Genomic DNA, 20,563 nt, shown 5'->3' on the forward strand with positions numbered 1-20,563 from the left:
TAATAGATGTCTAATAGGCATCTAAACATAGTCGTCTTGGCTAAAACAAGGCTAAATTTGGGCTGTCAGTGAAAATCTAATAGACGTCTAAGAATAGGCCAAAACTAGACTAGTCATCAAATAAACAGAAACGATTGACTACACATATAAAGTCTGTCTAATCTGTCTATTTGAAGATTAGTCTAGTTTTGGGCCATTCTTAAATGTCTACAAGATTTTCACTGACAGCCCAGGTTTAGCCTTTATTTAGCCAAGCTGCCTACATCTAGATGTCTATTAGAGCTCTATTAATCACAAAATGGTTTGCTGGGTAGTGGAAATGTTAAAAGTTCATCAAGGAATTAATGTCTCATGGTATTGATGGTAATACAGAGGCTTTATTTTTAGTCCAGACATTGACAAAAAGACAATGACAGATTGTTTAGTGGGACAATAGCATTAGAAGGAAAAATATAAACAGAATAATTGACATCTAAGTGGACTGGGGCATTAAATAAAAAAATGTGAAAATTAAGAACTGTTTAATTAATATTTCACCAAAAAATTCACAGTTGTCCCCATTACTTTCCCTCCTTGTTCCAAACCTTCTGCTGAGCACAAAAGATGAAAGTCTAAAAAAAAGATTACCATCTTCGGTCATGTTACCAAGAGGCTTCTTCTTTTGTGCTTTAAAGAAATAAATTCTTACAGATTTGTAAGTGATGAAAGAATGTACATTTTTGGGTGAACTGTTCCTTTAAGTTATAAATGCACATAATAGCAGCACTTTTACAGAATTATACAATATTTTAATGTCCTATGGTTGATTTCTGAGGAAGATCTATCAGAGGAACTCATAACGTCTGATTCCAGGAAAGCTATTAAAAGCACTGTGGGTTTGGTTGACGGATGTACTTAACCCAGGTCATCATTTAGTTACATTTAAAAAAAAGAAAAAAATATATAAGTTCAGTTTTTATTTTTGCCTGTTATGTACACTTATCAAATTTCTCAGTTAATTCTGCAATAATAAGAATGAAAATATATCTTAAACACCGTTTTGTGTAATTGTATTAGTGACTCAACTTCTTCAGTGTGAGTTTTCAGATTAAATCATGTTCAAAGAACGGTACGTTTCCACAGCAGTGATGTTAGAGTCAGGACGGTAGCAGATGTTTTTTTTCTTTGCAAATGACTTTTCTGTGAGTCAGACAGCCTGAGTTGTTAATTGTCACACCAAGGCTTACAGTAAATTCTAAACTCCTATGCGCCGAGATGACTATTTGTAAGAATTAATATATAACACCTCCAGTGCTAAAAAATGTTATATACATTGATCAAATTAGTAGTGCTTATAGATGAAATCTCTGAAACAATAGACATCCATCACTGCTGTTATTTTTATTTAGGTATGTGCTTCTCCATTTGTTTTAATGCATTAATAAGCGTTTTCTTTGAACCTTACTTGCTTCCTGTAAACCACTGTATACGTGCGTGTGCGCGCGTGTGGATAAAAGTGAAGGTCTTTTGAGAGCCTTGAGTCATTTTCGTATCTCAGCGCCTAATGTAAAGTGGACCGGACTGAATGTTCCCTTCTCTATTCTATTTTGTTCCCCTATCTTTTTACTAGATTTACTGACATAAATCTCACAAGACATCCTTCTGTAGAATCTGAATTTGTGCCAGGAACTCGGAATAAAAGGAACACAGTGTTCCGCCGCACACGTTCACATGCTTATAGTGTACACTCAAATGAAATACCTCAAAACGTATGCGTGCGTGTCATTCACGGACAACTGATAACTGACAGATCTTCTAGGAATGCATACTCTGCTTGATTTGCATGCACATTTGAGCTTGTCTTTTTGTGAGAATAATAAATAGCATTGTTTTTCAGGGTTTGATGTGTAAGCAAACTAGCCAGCATTACAATAAAAAGGATTAGAAAATAATTCTGTATGAAAATAGGTTTCAAGTGTATATTGCAATTTGGCTGGCAACATTTGAATTTGTCTAAAGATAGCAGTGCCTTATTATATTTGTCAAAGATAAAGGGGAAATGTTGTATGCTTGTTTTTATAGGGGAACAAGGGCATGTATGAGTGGTGAGATGTCAACATTAGAGGATATCTTTTCCACGAACCAGTGCCCGACTGCTGTCTTTACCTCCCGAGGCACTGCTGTCACTCCAAACGGTGACAGTGGAGTATGCAAGGTAATCCAGTCATTAGTAACACTATATCACAACAATTTTGACATGTTTCCCAGTGTCATAAATGACACAGCCGTGCACCTCTTTACCTGTTTAATATAGCATTGTTTCTTAAAATAAAACAATATGATGGTTTATTAGATTAGCCAGAAATATTTGGAATGTTTTCGGGAATTTGTCAAAAGAACACTGCGCTCCTTAAATATTAAGTCTTTAACTCTTGTTTGGAGAAAGAGTCCAACACACCAAACAAATTCAAAGTTCAAGGTCTATTGAAAACATGTATTAAATCGCCACATGACTTTTCTCTATTTTTTAACCATCTGAAATGAAGTCCCATGTTTTCAATGTGGCCTTTTAGAGCTCACTGCATCAAAAAAGTTAGTTTTCACTTATCTAGATTCACAATTTCTATTTCACAAAGAAATTACATGTAACACACTGAATTAAACATGTTTTTGATGTAGTATAGCAGGCCCGAAGCCGGCCTGGTAAAATGGGTGGTTCTTTTTTCTTTAAAAGTGGGTCTTTTTGCAGTTATGTCTCATTTTTTATTTAATTATGAGATTTAGGTACTGTATTTTAGTAACATTTTAGGCAATATTTTTAGCTGAATTAGCTTGTTGGATGGTCATCATAACCACATTTTTTTTATATACCAAAAATATTTCCCAAATATTTATAATAAAGAAATGTGAATAATTCTTATTTTTATAATACATATTTATTAAATTATATATCATTAGAAAAATTGGAATCTATTAAAGTTTAAATTAAAAAACTGTAGTCTTTTGCATTGTAGTGTATTGTCATTTATAATGCAAATTACTGGCCAGCACATTCAACTTTCCTCAGTATGAATTTGGTCATTTGAATATAAAATAATTTAAACTTAAAAATAATATAATAACAATAAAATGATAATAACGTAGAGCTTCACAAATTTTCTAGCCTCTCAACTATTAAAAAGTACATTTGAATATTCATGAATGACAAAATAGTATTCAAATCTATTTCAATATGGGCCGCTTTTGGTGCTTCACACCTTTTTATTACTTATTTTTGGTTAAAAGTTACTTGTAAAATGTTTTCTCTGTTTAATAACTATGCAGTAGTGAAAGATGACTTCTCTTACTTCAGATTGTAAAATAAAAACATTTGTTAGCATTGGCCAAGGTGGCTCATTCTGCTATGGCGACCCCAGATTAATAAAGGGACTAAGCTGGAAAGAAAATGAATGACTAGCACTGGCCAAAACTGATTAGCTGAAGTCACACCGAAGCAAAAGCCAACAGAGTATTCCACTTGGTCTTAAAGCCTTTTCAAAGGGTTATTTTCACTATTTATAACGGCATAGCTGTCAAAATTGGACAAATGAGCTCATGTATGGGACAAATTGTAGATCTTTGTAGTGAGGAATGTTGAAAGATTCACTTTTCATATTGGTTTATTCATTTTGCATCCACATACTCATATGCACATGTGTTCATTCGAGAAGCGCAGTGCTCTGGCAAAGCAGACTGTTGAGAGTTAGTGAAAACCTGATTTGAATTTGCGATTTTGTTTCTGATTCAGAATGATATGGAGTCAATTTAAAATCAATCCAGGGATTGTGTAAAGAAGAACTGCTAACGTTTATCTCGTGCTTCTCTAAAGATTGTGAAACAGCATGGTGTAGAGGGGGAAAGGCCGATGATCGGGGACAGGGTGTTCGTCCACTACACCGGCAGACTCCTCAGTGGAAAGAAGTTTGACTCCAGTCTAGACCGCAAGGAGCCTTTTGTTTTCAATGTGGGGAAAGGTAATAGATTCCATAGATTTATCTCTCATTTACCAATTTAAGATGTTATTACTGAAACCATTTTGCAAGAGAGACGTCCAGTGTGACGAATGCATAAGCAGACAAATGATTCTGTGTGCTATGTTGTTATACACATTTTTCTAATTCATTAATCATTATACGGCCAACTGCGTGGTGTGCCGTTATTTGGCTCAACTTGTGGACGTTGGTTTCACATATTTGGTTTTGATGGATTTGCAAAACCTTACTTTAATCTGCCAACTCAAATACCCGGTGTAGAAATAAACGGAGCGGAAATGAGCAAACCCTAATAAAATTAGACAGTCATCATGTTAACTCTCTTGTGGTTAAATGCTATCTGGCTAAATGGTATCTGGCAATACCACAGTAATGGCTTATTGAGTAAAGCAACATGCATCATATTTTTTTCTGCCTATTAACATCCTACGCAAAACTCCACTCTTCACCACATGTGAGAAACGCTGATAAATATCAACAGAAAAAAACATGAAACTAAAAAAAATAACACTTAGAGTCAATATTTAGCCAGTGCAAAGCTTGCTTAGAACTGGAATTCTGTGCTGAGATTCAGCATTTTGGTTTATTTAGCATTTAAATAAACTACAATTGAAATTAACATGGGCTCCATGTTCTCCCTGCGTTCGCGTGGGTTTCCTCTGGGTACTCTGGTTTCCCCCACAGTCCAAAGACATGCGGTACAGGTGAATTGGGTAGGCTAAATTGTCCGTAGTGTATGAGCGTGTGTGTGTATGTGTGGATGTTTCCCAGATGGGTTGCAGCTGGAAGGGCATCCGCTGCGTAAAAACTTGCTGGATAAGTTGGCGGTTCATTCCGCTGTGGCGACCCCAGAATAATAAAGGGACTAAGCTGACAAGAAAATGAATGAATGAAATTAACATTGTTGTGCTAGATTATTTAATTTAAGTAAACAAACTAAAAAATTGGCTAATCAACTAATTTCTGTAGAATAAAAATAAGAAGTGTTTAGTTTTCACTGACAGGTCTGTGATTCATTAGTTCTCTATCAAAAGTGTCTGTTAAATAGAGCTGTCATGAAAGCTGCCAATTTAATTTTGGATTTCACACTTTGGAGCATGGCTGAAATACCAGTTTAATGACATTTGTGGTTGAACTCAAAAAGAGGAGTAATTGCTAGTGTTGTTTAGATGTGCGGAAACTCCCTTATTATCCACTGCGTCATTCTCAACAGACAATTTGAGTTTAATCACAAAGGGTAAAACAAATTATTAGCTATAAAGTGGAGCCACAAACAGATTTAAGAGGCTGTGCTATTACACACACATTGTAAAAATGCAGGGTTCCACACAATTCCTTCACGTTGTCCTAACACAAGTCAATTATGTTAACTTAATCGTTTTTACAAATTTATGTAATTTAACTAATTTAATTAATTTTTTATTTATTTAATTAAATTAAGTTGTCCAAGAATTGATGCAAGAATTGTGTTGTTTCAACTCATTTTAAATAAGTAGTTTGAACAAGCATCAGAATAATTTTTTGCGTACACACACACACACACACACACACACACACACACACACACACACACACACACACACACACACACACACACGCACACACACACACACACACACACAATAAAATGTAATTAAATATGGCAAGAACACAACTAACAAAATGACCAACACTTTACATTTAAATGAAAACAGAAGATATAAAACTACTAATAAAAACAAGTGCATCAAACACTTTAGTGTCTGCATTAAATTAAATTTACAAGTGGTGCTTTTATGCATATATAGAAAACGTATTAAATACACTTACAGAGTGTACCTTAAAGTTTCAAATCACCTTTATGAAAATAAAACTTGTTGTGAGATGTAGCTACTTATTAAAATAGACGATCATATAAAATCCTGTTTGTTATATTTTATAGGATTAAAGCGTTTGGTCACATGTGGGTCAAATCTAGTGCTTTGAAGAACAGTAAGACCATTATGACAGATTCAAAGCATTAAAATGTCAAATAACAGGAATTATTTGCATTTTAAGTCTATATTCTGATCTTTTAATTTGTCCTCAGATGATTTTTGTTGCGTATATGCCTGGAAAGATAAGATAAATAAACTATAGTTACTCTGAATGCCAACTCAGTGAGTGTTTTCTATAAATTGCGCTATAAATGTACAGTGCTCAGCACAATTGAGGACACCCCATTTTGAAAAAGAATATTTTTAACCATTACTCAAAGAATATAGGCAATGTATTTTGTGCTTTTAAACAAAACAGATTTATTAAGCAGAATTATTTATTTAAACATATTTAGAAGCTGAAAAATAATACAATTAAATTCAAGCAAAATATTGCAAAAAAAAAAAAAAAAAAACGCCTACAAAGTTTCAACTAAATCTTTCATTTATTTTGCTTCTCTCAATTTTTCCTCTTTTTTATTTTATTTTATTATTTATTTTTCTATAACATGTAAATTTTGATGTACCGGTTTTGGACCGTTATCATAAGTAAGTAGATAAGCTCCAGATTGGGCTTCAGTACTAACTAATCTAATGTATATGCACAAATATAATATTGCATTATTAAATCCTATTAATATATGAATTTAAAAGATAAATTTGTGAGGGGTGTACTTATCTATGCTGAGCGCTGTATGATATTCATTAATCTTTGCATAGAAAAAATACATTTACACTAGAAACATTTTACTGTATTACAATTTTCTTGTTTAAATGCTTGAAAATCCCATTTTTATAACCCACAATTTTACTTAAATTTTTTTTTTTTTTTTTAAAAAGGACAAAAGGGGAAGAATTAAATAAGAACAAAGCAGCTATCGTATGGGATAAAAAAAATCAAGCCATAATACATTTGAAGCACATTACCACATATTATTTACAACAACACTCAGTACATTTTTGCCAATACTTGTTGCACTTTTTTGAATCAAAACTTTGGTTAAAAGTCAGTCTCTCCATACAGTGTATTTCCTTTACAAATCCTATTTATTAAGCCCTTGTTGGAGGATCAACCTGAAACCATTTTCGAGTGATGGCTTTTCTACTACTTACCAAAACAATTTGAATTAAGTATGTGACAATAGTTGGAACAATTTCTGGTATTTTCCCAAGGTATAATGTAATAAATAAGTAGTCAAGTTCTTCTCCAGTTTTCAGTCGCTACTTCATACCAGAAGGGCTGTATTTTTGGGCCCAGAAATTGGTTAGCTATTGAGGTTGTACATTTTATTTTATTATTTATTTCTAATATATTTACATTTATCTTTTTAGGATTTGACTTTTGTTAATTTTGCAGTTTGTGATTGAGAGACTGAACTCATAAAAAGCTTTCTGGTTGATTCACACAGGTCAGGTCATCAAGGCGTGGGACATCTGTGTGTGTTCCATGCAGAAAGGAGAGGTGTGTTTGATGCTCTGCAAGCCTGAATATGCATACGGTTCTGCTGGCAGCCCCCCAAAAGTCCCTCCTAATTCCACACTCGTGTTCGAGGTGAGAACATCACGCTCATAATTAACCAATGTGTTCACAGGGAAATAGGGAAATAGCTTAAGACTGTGTGCAGAAAATATATTACTGGTGTTTGAATGCTTTGATAATTTTGAGTTTGTGGATATTTAGAAATTTCATTCTTATTAACCCAGAATTTACAGATGAATTTGATGTTTTAAAACATAACTGTAATATAACTGTAACAACTAGTGCTGGGCGATTTGGCCTAAAATCACAATCTCGATTAATTGAACATTTGAACTCGTTTACCATTAATGAACACTTATTTTATTAATTTTATTTCATTTTTTGTCCTCCGTTCACTGACAGGTTTTGCATGGTAAATATGCTCACATATTACAATTGAGAGATTTCTGAATGAAAGTGCACTACTTGATTTAAAAAATCGAAGGAAACAGACACTACCTACTATCTATGTTTATTTATTGAACATCAACGCTGAACAACTGAAATGAAAACACATATTGCCTAAAACCAACAGTCACTTTTTTCTTATAAAAAAGTTAAAATAAATAACCTGCACTTTTGGAAACTAAATTAATTATTTTTAATGTTTTCAAGAGTAGAAAATAAGCAGTATGTCGTCTAAATAAAATAAATCTTGTATATCCTGTAAATAATTTTTGAAGCAGTGCATTTCTTGCATCTTCTGTAAACAAATACTTTCATGTAAATAATCATTTTATTGTAGTAGAAAATATGTTGCCTCAAGGGATCTTTGCCCCAGCTTGCAATCATCGTCAATGAAGTGCAAATTTGCGATGTGCAGTTACATTTTAACGAAGTCTGTGCCGCACCATACGCGCATTTGGTGCAGAAGCATAAATCAGCCTTAACAGAGCGGGGTCACGGGACTCCACATGCAGTAGGGAAAGTAATTGAACAAATTGTCCAGGAAGTAATTTGATTGATTATAGGTTTTGAATGTTGATTTCGATTACTTTTCAATATATCACCCAGTCCAAGTAAAAACAAAACTCAATTTGATATTTTGGGCTTTTTTGTTCCTCAGAACAGATTTTTGCCATTTTAATGCAAAGAAATTCAGATAACACCTAAAATTGTTTCTTTTGCACCATTTGATCAGGTTTTGTTTGTAGATTTCAATTAAAAACATTTTTTCTAGCATTTTCGCCTCAAAATAAGTTTTTCCTCCTGCACTAAGCCATAAATCTTCACTTTAGCAGCTCCCACACACCAAACTTTACAGTATCTAGATTTGTTCATACATAATTTGCTAGATTATTTTTATTGTTTATTTGACAAAAACAAACAAACAAACAAGCACATTCTGGTTGTTTGCAGTTTTTTTTAAAGATTTTTGGGTTAATATATATATATATATATATTAATATAGGGAAAAAGAATTAAAGAGTTGATGCAAAAACCTCTGAATGTCGTCTGAAATGTTCTCCTAAAATTAGTATTTATCTTAGCCTGAGTTGTGTTGTGAATGTTTATGTTCAGTTATTTCACTTGAAAGTCAATAAAAAGAACTTATTTGTCACTATAAAAGTAAAATTACTGAGCCTACATATAGGAGTCTGAGAAAAATTATCATTTTAGACAAAAATATCAAATGTCTTTTTAGAGATTTTTGCATCTTAACTCTTCAGTTGAACTTAAAATTATCCAATGTTTAGATTTCTGTGCTAGAAATGTATGCAAATTAGCATATATTAAATGAACATTTTTTCCTAATTTGCATTTTTAAATATAGCTAGAAAATATAAATTGTTAAACTTGTTACTTGTACTTGTTATACAAAACAATGTGTGCAGTTTGTAATGCAATCAATGCAATGTAATATATTATAATCGGGTGGCATGGTGGCTCAGTGGTCAGCACTGTTGCCTCATAGCAAGAAGGTCGCTGGTCCCAGCTGAGCCAGTTGGCATTTCTGTGTGGAGTTTACATGTTCTCCCCGTGTTCGTGTGGGTTTCTTCCGGGTGCTCCTATTTCCCCCACAGTATAAAGACATGTGCAAAAGTTGTAAGCACTATTGGCCATCATGTATGAGTCTGTATGTGAATCTGAGAGTGTATGGGAGTAGTTGGTGGTTCATTCTGCTGTGGCAACCCCTGATTAATAAGCGACTAAGCCGAATGAATAATGTAATCAATCAACTGGGGAATTATGGTCATATCTATTACATTTTTTTACCCTAATCTAATGTATTGCCTTGCCTTATTTATGTCCCCATTTGACATGAAGTAGCTGTTCTCTCTGTTGTAAATTCAATGTTCTATATCTACAAAACCGAAAGCATCTTTTGCTATTATCTTATTACCTTTAAAATGACAAATGCGTCTATTTTTCCAATCAGATCGAGCTCCTGAACTTCCGAGGGGAGGAGCTTACAGAAGATGGTGGGATCGTGAGGAGAATAAAGGTCAAAGGTGAAGGCTACAGCAATCCAAATGAAGGCGCCACTGTCCACGGTAAGTCGGACGATTCTGAATGTTCTCGATGTGTTTGTTATTCCTAGATAATGCATACATGACCTCTGGCCATTCTGGATGCAATGTTCATTTGGATCACAATGCTGTTTGGTTTGTGTGTGCGTCAGTGCACTTGGAGGGCTGGTGCGGAGGTCGACTGTTTGATTCGCGGGATGTCACCTTTGCGGTGGGAGAATCAGAGGACGTGGGTGTTCCTTTAGGAGTGGACCGAGCCATGGAAAAACTCCAAAAGGGGGAATGCTGTTTATTATACCTAAAGCCCAAGTAAGACTTCCTTTATAAAGGATATGCCAGCATAAAAGGAAAATCTGCCGTTTATTTATCAGCCCAAGTTTGATTTTTTTTATCAGTAGAGCAGTATGGAAGATTTTGTAGCTAAAAGAGTGGTACTTGGTGATTCATAAATTGCAAGTCTAATGGCACTTTGAATGTCAAAAAACAACAACAACAACAACAAAAAAAACCATACAGGCAACAGAAAAATATTACATGTACAATGAAAAAAAATATTCAAAGATGATTCCTTAGATTTACTAACTTTTTTAAGTTAAGGGGTTGTAAACAGTTTATTTGAGCTGAATTCAAAACTTATGAATTTAAACAAATTAAGTTTGGCATTGCTAAATTTAATTTGTTTAAATTCAACACATATAAATTGTTTGCAACAATATTGCAGACATCAATTTTTTCAGTGTAGATCCTTGCGATACATTAAAGGGCTTTGTGAAATAATTGGTTGGTGCAAAAAAACGGACAATATTTACATCATACGATTTGCTTCATATCAAGCAGTAAGCAGGAAAAAACAGCTGATTTTCAACTATTCCTTTAATGGTGAATGTTTTTAAACAATCTTTTTATTGAGATATAACAAAAAATGACAATCATATTTACATCTTGATTTTCAATTTAAAAGAAAAACAACAATGATAAAAAAACAATACAAAACAAAAAAGAGAGGAAAAAATAAATGAAAAATTGGGCGATAGTTAAATCTATAATATAATATAATATAATATAATATAATATAATATAATATAATATAATATAATATAATATAATATAATATAATATAATATAATATAATATAATTTATCATAATATAATATAATGTAATATAATTTATTATAATATAAATAATAAAATAAAATAAAATATAATATGTACAGACTCTTGTAACCAGTATGAAAATATTTGCATGTTCTAGGGTTAGGATTTGGGTTCTATCTGCATATAACCGGGCTATAAATGAGTAACCAACTATAACTCTGCTCATTTGATAACATGACGTATCTTCTTACCGAGTCTGTGTTCTGCTTCCAGGTACGCCTTTGGCAAAGAGGGCAGAAAAGAACATGACATCGGATCAAATGCAGAACTACTATATGAAGTGACACTGAAAGACTTTGAAAAGGTGAGTTATTCATTCCTTCATATCATTGAGCTCAACATTGACATGCACAGACCACAATGCCTCATGTATTAACCTGATTTTACTTTTATTTTTTTTATAAACTGGTTTTACTTACTTTACACACTCTCTACACATAATGGTAAAACTGATAAAGCCTCTTAATCAAAAGCTAAAACCAATGAAGTTCCTAATATTAATTGTAGTAATTACAAATCTTTCGATTGGTGGCACAGAGATTGAATAAGTGCATTATTCGGCAACCACAAGTGCCCCCCCCAACCTCTCATTTATTCATAATATTGTAGCAGAGATATTTCAGTTTACAAGTTTGTCTATTTTTTTTAGGTGATCTGTGTTTTTTTCTTAGTGTAGAGGTAGTGTGGTCATGGTTGCCAGATTGCAAGGATAAAAAAACAAACACAGGACAGAAAATGTGTCCTTTCAAGAAAACAAATGTTTGTGAAATAGGGATTTAAGCTATGAACATCTGGTAACCACAAACATTAAAGCACTAGCGCTAGATCTACAATGTTTTTTTATTAAAGAAAACATTTTTGAGAACATTTCAGTTATAATTTTTATTATTAAGTATTAGTATATGCATTTTATATAGCCTTAAGTATTTACATTTGTTATTAAAATTTAAAATAAAATTATTAATTTTCACATTGATTAAAGAACCTAGAATACGGTTAAAGTGCGCCCTCTATTGGCCTTAGAGAGAACTGTCAGAAAACCTAGAAAGCCTACACTGACAATTTTTCCTCTTTTCCCCAGGCCAAAGAAACATGGGAAATGGACCTCAAAGAGAAACTGGAACGTGCTGTTTTAGTCAAACAAAAAGGGACACAGTATTTCAAGGTTCGTCTACACTTTTATCTTGGCATTTATTCTAGTTGCTATCTTTAATGGTAGGCATGTGTTCTCCATTTTTGTTTTATTTTGATTTAATACTACTGCAATAAAAGTAAGACAAAAGATATGTGTTTGGTTAAAAAGAATGTATAAAGGTGTGTTTATAAATTCAGAGATCAGTGCTAAATAAATGATAATATATAATAAAAAAAAAATATATATATAAAATATAAAGAGATTTTTAACTCAATTAATTAAACTACATATTGTACATTGTAATACACAATTAATTAAATAAATTAAACTAGATTTTAACTCAATTTAACTACATACTGTTCATTGTTATACAAAAATAATATAAACAAACAAACAAACAAATAAATAAATAAGAGTTCTAACTCAAATAATATAAATGAATGAATGAATAAATTACTACAATGTTAACTCATTTCAACTACATATTGTACAGTGTAATAAATAAATAATTTTGTGACCCAATTAATTCAGCTACTTATTGTGCATTGTTATAAATAAATATAATAAATAAAAAAATACTAAATCAATCAATAAATAATATTTTAACCCAATTAATTCAGATACATATTGTTGATAGTTATAAAAAAAAATAAATAAATAAAATTTCTAACTGCGTTAATATAAATAAATGAATGAATAAATAAATACAATTTTTACTAAATTCAACTACATATTGTAAAGCGTAATAAGTAAATAAATAAACAAATAAATAAGATTTTTAACCCAATTAATTCATCTACATATTGTGCATTGTTATAAATAAATAAATAAATAATATTTTTAATTCAATGAATATAAATAAATGAATTATTGAATGAATAAATAAACAAATACAATTTTAACTCAATTCAACTACATATTGTACAGCGTAATACGTTTTTAACCCAATTAGTTCAGCTACATATTGTACATTGTTTTAAATAAATACATAAATACATAATGCAAGAGTGTATTGGTGTTTCCCAGTGTTGGGTTGCAGCTGGAAGGGCATCCGCTACTTAAAACGTATGCTGGATAAATTAGCGGTTCATTACACTGTGGCGACCCCTGATTAATAAAGGGACTGAGCGAAAAGAAAAAGGATGAATGAATGAACATACACACATGCATACTATTTTTGACTCCATTACTACACATTGTACATTATTCAATTTCAATTAAGTATGTTGTATTTCCACGATCATCTTGTGCTCTTGTTTGGATGGCAGCAGTCGTCAAACTGACATTTTGTTTACACTGTCCACTCAGGCAGGACGATACAACTATGCTGTAATTCAGTACCAGCGGATCGTAAACTGGTTGGAGATGGAGTGCGGCAATGGAAAGGAGCAGCTCCAAGCCATCCAGGCTCTTCTCTTAGTGGCGCATCTGAATCTGGCCCTGTGTTACCTGCGGCTGCGCGAATACTCTCAAACAGTGGAGAACTGCAACAAGGTGGATAGCCAGATAGCAAACCAAAGAAAATGTCATCTACTTAATGACTCTTTAAAAAAAGAGCCTTTTTTTCTTACAATCTCACACTGGTTTTGTTACAAGGTAATGGAGCTGGACCCTGAAAATGAGAAAGCTCTGTATCGGCGGGGCGAAGCGCGTCTGTTACGCAACGAGTTCAGCCTGGCACTGATGGACTTCAAGCAAGTTTTGCAAGTCAACTCCTTCAACCGCGCAGCCCGCAGCCAAATCCTCATCTGCCAGCACAAGATTCGTGAGCACCATGAGCGGGACAAGAAAATCTATGCAAACATGTTCCAGAGGTTTGCTGAACACGATGCTAAGGTACCATCACTCTGACCACATGGAAATGTTTCTTCATGACACTAGTTTCAGGAATACAGCATTACTATATTTGCATCAACATCAGCGAATGAGAACCACCTGTTTTTAAAGGGATAGTTTATAATGAAAAATATGTGGTTAAATTAAAAAAATATTTGATCATAATTTATTACCCTTTACGTGTTTCAAAATGTTATCGTTTTCCTTTTTCAGTTAAACACAAAAGAAGATATTTTGAAGAATGTGAAAAACAGGTAGTCTTTGACTTCAACTGTGTAGTGTAGTTACTACTCTGAATGTCAATGGCTAGCATTTACATACTTCAAAATATCTTATTTTAAGTTAAACAGAATAAAAAAAACACTTGAGAGTTATAAAAGTGTTTTATTTTTAAGTTTTCGATCATTCATTATCCGTTTAATCTAAACTGACTGTTAAAAGAAAGAATAGCTGCTGCTTTAAGTTTAGCTTAGACACAAATGAAAAAAGTCAGATTCATTGGGAGAATTAGATGTAGGAGTAGAAGTGGGAGAAGTAAACAGAGTGAGATTTTAGTATTTGCTGTGGCGTTTTTCAGTTGAACACAAAAGATCTTTTGAAGAATGCAAAAAATGGGTAGCCATTGACCTCCTTAGTAAAGTTATTTTTTGTACTCTGAAATTCAATATATCAACATATCTACTTTAAAATATCTACTGTTGTGTTCATTTTTGACATTATCCCATGATCTAAACTGTCTAATAAAAATAAAAAGAGTTGCTGCTTTACCTTTAGCTATGACACAAATTGAAAAGTTGGATCCGTTAGTTAATCAGTTTGGAGAATTAGAAATACTAAACAGATTTCTGTTTTCGTTGTGGCATTTACACATCTGTAACCAGCAGGTGTCCTCAGCAAGCTAAACTTGTTTTGCTTTTATTGCTGGTTCTTTCTGCTAAAACCTACTTTACCAGCATATAGTTTTTTTCAGCAGGGTAAACATTAATATATATACACAGTTGAAGTCAGAATTATTAGCTTTCCTGAATTATGAGCTGCTATATATTTTCCATTAATGTCTGTTTAACAGAAAGATTATGTCAACACATATTTAAACATAATAGTTATAATAACTCATTTCTAATAACTGATTTCTGCTATCTTTTCCATGATGACTATAGGTAATAATTTACTAGATATTTTTCAAGACTCTATATTATTCAACTTAGTGCAGTTTAAAGGCTTAACTATAACTTTAATGAGGCAAGTTAGAGGAATCAGGCAAGTCTTTATATAACAGTGGTTTGTTCTGTAGCCAACTGAATAAAAACATTGCTTAAGAGGGCTAATATCGACCTTAAAATGGCTGAAGTAAAATAAGACTTTTTCCAGAAAAAAATAAAATAAAATAAGAAATACTGTGAAAATTTCTTGCTCTGTTAAACATCATTGGGGAAATATTAAAAAAGAAAACTCACAGGAGGACAAATAATTTTGACTGCAGCTTTATATCTGAATAAAAGCCCAATTTAAACCTATTCAGCATATAAAGAGATCACATCTAGTCAGAGAACTTGGATTATTTTATATAATTTGATTGTTTGAAGCATCAGATTTTTGTTTGTGAATCGACTTTTAGTGAAGGGAAAATATGACTTGTGTTTCTGTGATGAACCTAACACTTTAAAGTGCACCTGTTTTACGACTTTTTCCAGATTTAAGTTAAGTCTTTTGTGTCTCCAGAATGTGCCTGTAAAGTTTCAGCTCAAAACACCCATCAGATGATTTATTATACCTTTCAGAAGTGTGGATTTTCTGCTCTGAACACCGTATATTTGTTTATGTCGCCTGTGCCATTAATGCTATTCTTCCCGCCCACTGATCCCATGTGCCTGTTAGAGTGTGCCTCAATCAGTCCGGCTGCTTCAGATAAACAACACAGTAACAGACAAAAAGGAAGCAGATCTCACGTAACGTTTATGAGAAATAATCCAGTCAGAACTTTCCCAATGAGTATTTGATGTATTTCTTGTTCAAGCCTATCTGCAACGATGAGTAATACTCTATGACATTACAAAGTTCACACACAGCGGGGACACACACACAGCGCGTACGTTTAACTTTGCATGGCAAATTTGAAAAGATACAAGTTAATATCGTAATATTCGTTATGTTAATGTGCAAAATCCGGGATTGAAGCATCTTCTTTTATAATTGCACTGACATGCGGCTGTGGTGATAAATACGGTAAAATCGCTGTAATTCATTACAAACATGCACTATTTTAAAAACGTTTTAAACTTGTGAAACTGATTCTTGATCACATTTGATAATGATTGATGATCACAGAGAGCTGAACAGATCTTTTAATCCCAGTTGCTTTGCACACGTCCTGTCTTGATATGATTATACACGTTACTACAGAGACATGTTAATACCCGGCTGTCAATCAATACGGTAGGTGGGGAAACCACTCCAAAGTCACATTACAGTCAGCCTCAAAATGGGAGGGATTTGGATTATATTTTACGATCAGGAAATTTAAAAAAAAAGAAACTTATTGTGTTTCTATCCCTTCAATATGACAGTGGACACACTATACAGCTTCCAAAAGATGCTTTTCATCATAGGGGGCCCTTTAACTAAGTAGAAACTACAATTATCTTTATCGTTTAAAACATCTCCTCATCTCTTTTTTTCACAGGTGTGTCGACTGAAACGCAAAAAAGAAGAGAGCGTTATTTCCGATCAGAATAAGCAGGGTCTAAAGAGAGCTCGGCTCAGTCAGGACGGCTCCTAAAACTCCTCATCCGACTCTGGAGGCGCGAGACTGTGGGAATGGCCGGCCCGTTCTCGACTTGAGTCATGACAGGGGGACATGGGTAGAGGCATGGACGTGTCCTCCTTTGACACCCTGACCTCATCATCTCTCAGACAAACGCTGGGAAAGATCCTAATAAAGGTTCACGGACATGGAGGAGCTGCAAACCTTAAAGACATTCCTACCAACAACAGAAAAACCAAAGCGCACAATTCTGTGACCACCCGTAAAAGCTCTATGCTGCACGCTTCAGCTCTCCGACTGGCATTCATCCGCTGCATTAATCGATGGCGAAAGCTAAAGGTTTAATGTTATATCGCATAACAGACTTGAATACAGCTGTGTACCCTTATCATGTACTGTACAGTATTCAGTCTCCACTTTGTGCAAATTAGGAGTTCAAGTTTGAGTCGTGTACTGAAGGCTTGACGTTTTATTATTATTATTTTTATTTTTTTGTATGATATTTTTGTTTAAGCGATATTTAGATGAGCATAGTGAGTAGCTGGACCTAAAAGTGCAATCGTCCCTTTGGGGAAAAACAGAAACTATTTGCGAATCTCCCAGCTGTGTTTATCATGGAGTCGCAGCAGGCCCACGTTCACAAACACACTGCTTTTTATTCATTTGATACTTTTGAGAGACTTGTGCATGCTTATTTACTGCAAACCTGGGATCGTCCTACAATTCGGGACCGGTTAGTTTCAACCTGCAAACCCTGGTAGATTTACTTGACTGAAGTTCTATATTTTTTCCATTTCAGTGCAGATGCTTTTTAGACAGATCTTTTGATGAGATAGGAATATTTCAACTGTTCTTTTCAGACCCGCTTGTTCGTTTGATCAAATACTAACTAGTGTTGTTTGCATGTTTTCAGTATGTTTCCCATGTTTTAGACAGTTTTAATAATAATAATAATAAAAAAAACTGTTTGTTAACTTTTTCTGTTTACAGTTTGATGCATTACAGCAGGCCTGTCAATAAATATATATATATAAACTATTCAGTGTTGTGTGTGTCATTGGTGTGGTGAATTAACACACTTGCATATACAGTACAGTTGAAGTCAGAAATATTAGCCATTCTGAATTATTAGCTTCCTGTATATTTTTTCCCCAGCACATTTCTAGACATAATAATTTGTTCTGGGGCGTCCTGGTGGCTCAGTGGGTAGCACGATCGCCTCACAGCAAGAAGGTTGCTGGTTCGAGCCCCAGCCAGCTCAGTTGGCATTTCTGTGTGAAGTTTGTATGTTCTTCCCCAGTTTGGGTGGATTTCTCTGGGTGCTCTGGTTTCCCCCACATTCCAAAGACATGCGCTATAGGTGAATTGAGAAAGCTTAATTGTCCGTATAGTGTATATGGGTGTTTCCCAGTTTTGGGTTGCAGCTGGATAAGTCCCCCGCACTTTGAGACAGACCATTTAGAAACAGGTGATTAAGAATGTAAACCATTGGATTTCATACAGCAAACCCCCCCTCCCCCCAACTAATTTTTTAAGAAATGAGACCTTAAACGTGGTAATTTTATGATGGAAATACTGAAAGCGCTGAGGCTGGCTGGCTGAATTGAATAGTCTGTGTGCATGCATATAGCCCACTGTTATTGAACTACAATGTTATTTTTATTCATTCATTTTCCTTCAGCTTGGTCCCTTTATTCATCAGGGGTCGTCACAGTGGAATGAACCGCCAACTTATCCAGCATATGTTTTACACATGCTGGTGATGCTCTTCCAGCTGCAACCATGGAAAACACACTCATTCACACTCATACACTGCGGCCAAATTAGTTTATTCAATTCACCTATAGCACATGTCTTTGGACTAGTGGGGAAAACCGTAGCACCCGGAGGAAACCGACCATGTCGCCCCCATGTTATTTTTTTTTTAACCTATTTTAATAGAATAAAATCATCCTTGATCATTATGATTTTAAAAAAAGAATAAACACATTTTAAATAATTCTTACCACAAATAGGCTATTTGAACAGCAGTGTTATAGTTAACTTGTCAGTGGGCCCACACGGCATCTGCACATGCAGAAATCCGCAGATTTCCACAGATTTTTAGCCCATCGTTGAGTCTATTTGTTTACTTGTGTAAAAGTGTGTAAATTTATTTCATTCAGATTTTAAATCTATTACGCTAATAATAATTGTGATATAATAATAGTACTATTAAAATCTTCATATGATTTATTTACAATATAGTTTGTAAAGCATTATTTTCTGTCTTTTAGTAGATATTTTTCGAGAGTCTAATAAAATAAAAGTAAAAGAATTATTATTTTTATTTCATGTTAAGATTTCAGTTATATTTCCAAAATCATTCCGCATTTTTAAAAAAATTCTCAGCAGAAATGGCAAAAAATGTCTGTCAGTCCACTTTTACATTTCATTAAGCACTCTTTCTTTATATATATATATATATATATATATATATATATATGTGTGTGTGTGTGTGTGTGTGTACACACACACACACACATAGTTGAAATCAGAATTATTAGCCGTCCATTGATTTTTTTATGTTTTACAAATTCAGGAAATTTTCACAGTATGTCTGATAATATTTTTTTTTTCTTTTTGAGAAAGTCTTATTTATTTTATTTTGGATAGGATAAAAAAAAAACATTTTTTAAACACCATTTTAAGGACAAATTATTAGCCCCTTTAACCTATATATTTTTTTTTAGATAGTCTACTGAACAAACCATTGTTATACAATAATAACTTGCTTAATTACCCTAACCTGCCTAATTAACCTAGTTAAGCCTTTAAATGTCAATTTAAGCTGTAAAGAAGTGTCTTGAAAAATATCTAGTCAAATACTATCTACTGTCATCATGACAAAGATAAAAAAAAATCAGTTATTAGAGATGAGTTATTAAAAATATTATGATAAGAAGTGTGCTGAAAAAATCTTCTTTCCATTAAACAGAAATTGGGGAAAAAAATAATTAGGGGGGCTAATAATTCTGACTTCAACTGTATATAGTTCCAAAATCAGTTTCTCAGTGTTGAGTTGCGGCTGAAAGGGCATTACTGTGTGAAACATATGCTGGATAAGTTGGCAGTTCATTCCGCTGTGGCGACCCCTAAATAATAAAGGGATAAAACCAAAAAGAAAATGAATGAATGAGTTACAAAATCAGTACAGGCTTAATTCTTAAATAAATGTCTTTTGTAATTGGCCCACTTTACTAACCACATCACAAGAAATCTTTCCCCTCTCTGTTCCCAGGAACAGTTTTTGGCAGAGCAAATATTCTGCTGCTTTCATCCTCTGCCAAACAAACAATATTTGGGTGGCTTTGTTGGCCACAAAGTGTATTTGGAGATAGAGGTCTTTAGCCTTTAACCCAGTTGTGCTTTTAAAAAAGGTCATTGTATTTTCACTCTTGATAATTTTAAAAACACACACAAACCACAAATCAGTTTTAGTTTAACCTTGACATAAATGGAATCACCTACACTTATAATTCAAAGTGTGCATGACAAAAAGCCATAGTAAAATGTAGAGTTTTCAATTTCTGTCATATTAGCAACACTTTCTAATCAACCACAATGTTTAACATGTAAATCACATGAAGACAAAACAGCACTGAACCCACAGTAAGTCACGCCTGATAACAATGAGTGTCTAATGTCATCCTCTAGCAATTTTAATCCAAGAAATCCT

At 33.5% G+C, this 20,563-nt stretch overlaps 1 protein-coding gene and 1 long non-coding RNA gene across 2 annotated transcripts in view; one reads left to right on the plus strand and one right to left on the minus strand.

Annotated features, from left to right (window-relative positions):
• The window catches only part of fkbp5 (FKBP prolyl isomerase 5), a gene marked incomplete at its 3' end in the record, with an annotated part of 19,862 nt that extends 1,984 nt beyond the window's left edge, over nt 1-17,878 (plus strand). The window contains 10 exon segments of the mRNA NM_213149.2: nt 2,062-2,194; nt 3,848-3,992; nt 7,375-7,517; nt 9,865-9,979; nt 10,108-10,264; nt 11,324-11,414; nt 12,192-12,275; nt 13,554-13,739; nt 13,842-14,081; nt 16,765-17,878. Of these exon segments, the coding sequence (NP_998314.1) occupies nt 2,090-2,194; nt 3,848-3,992; nt 7,375-7,517; nt 9,865-9,979; nt 10,108-10,264; nt 11,324-11,414; nt 12,192-12,275; nt 13,554-13,739; nt 13,842-14,081; nt 16,765-16,860 (1,362 nt within the window). The 5' untranslated portion in view covers nt 2,062-2,089.
• LOC147843598 (uncharacterized) lies at nt 17,741-20,380 on the minus strand. Its single transcript, XR_015493991.1, has 2 exons — nt 19,355-20,380; nt 17,741-19,139 (listed from the first exon to the last, which is right to left on the minus strand). It is a non-coding gene; the product is annotated as an uncharacterized LOC147843598 (long non-coding RNA).
• Between the last annotated feature and the right edge of the window lie 183 nt (nt 20,381-20,563).

The sequence above is a fragment of the Danio rerio genome, chromosome 6 (genome assembly GCF_052040795.2).
Source record: "Danio rerio strain M-AB ecotype USA chromosome 6, GRCz13ab, whole genome shotgun sequence".
Classification (NCBI taxonomy): domain Eukaryota; kingdom Metazoa; phylum Chordata; class Actinopteri; order Cypriniformes; family Danionidae; genus Danio; species Danio rerio.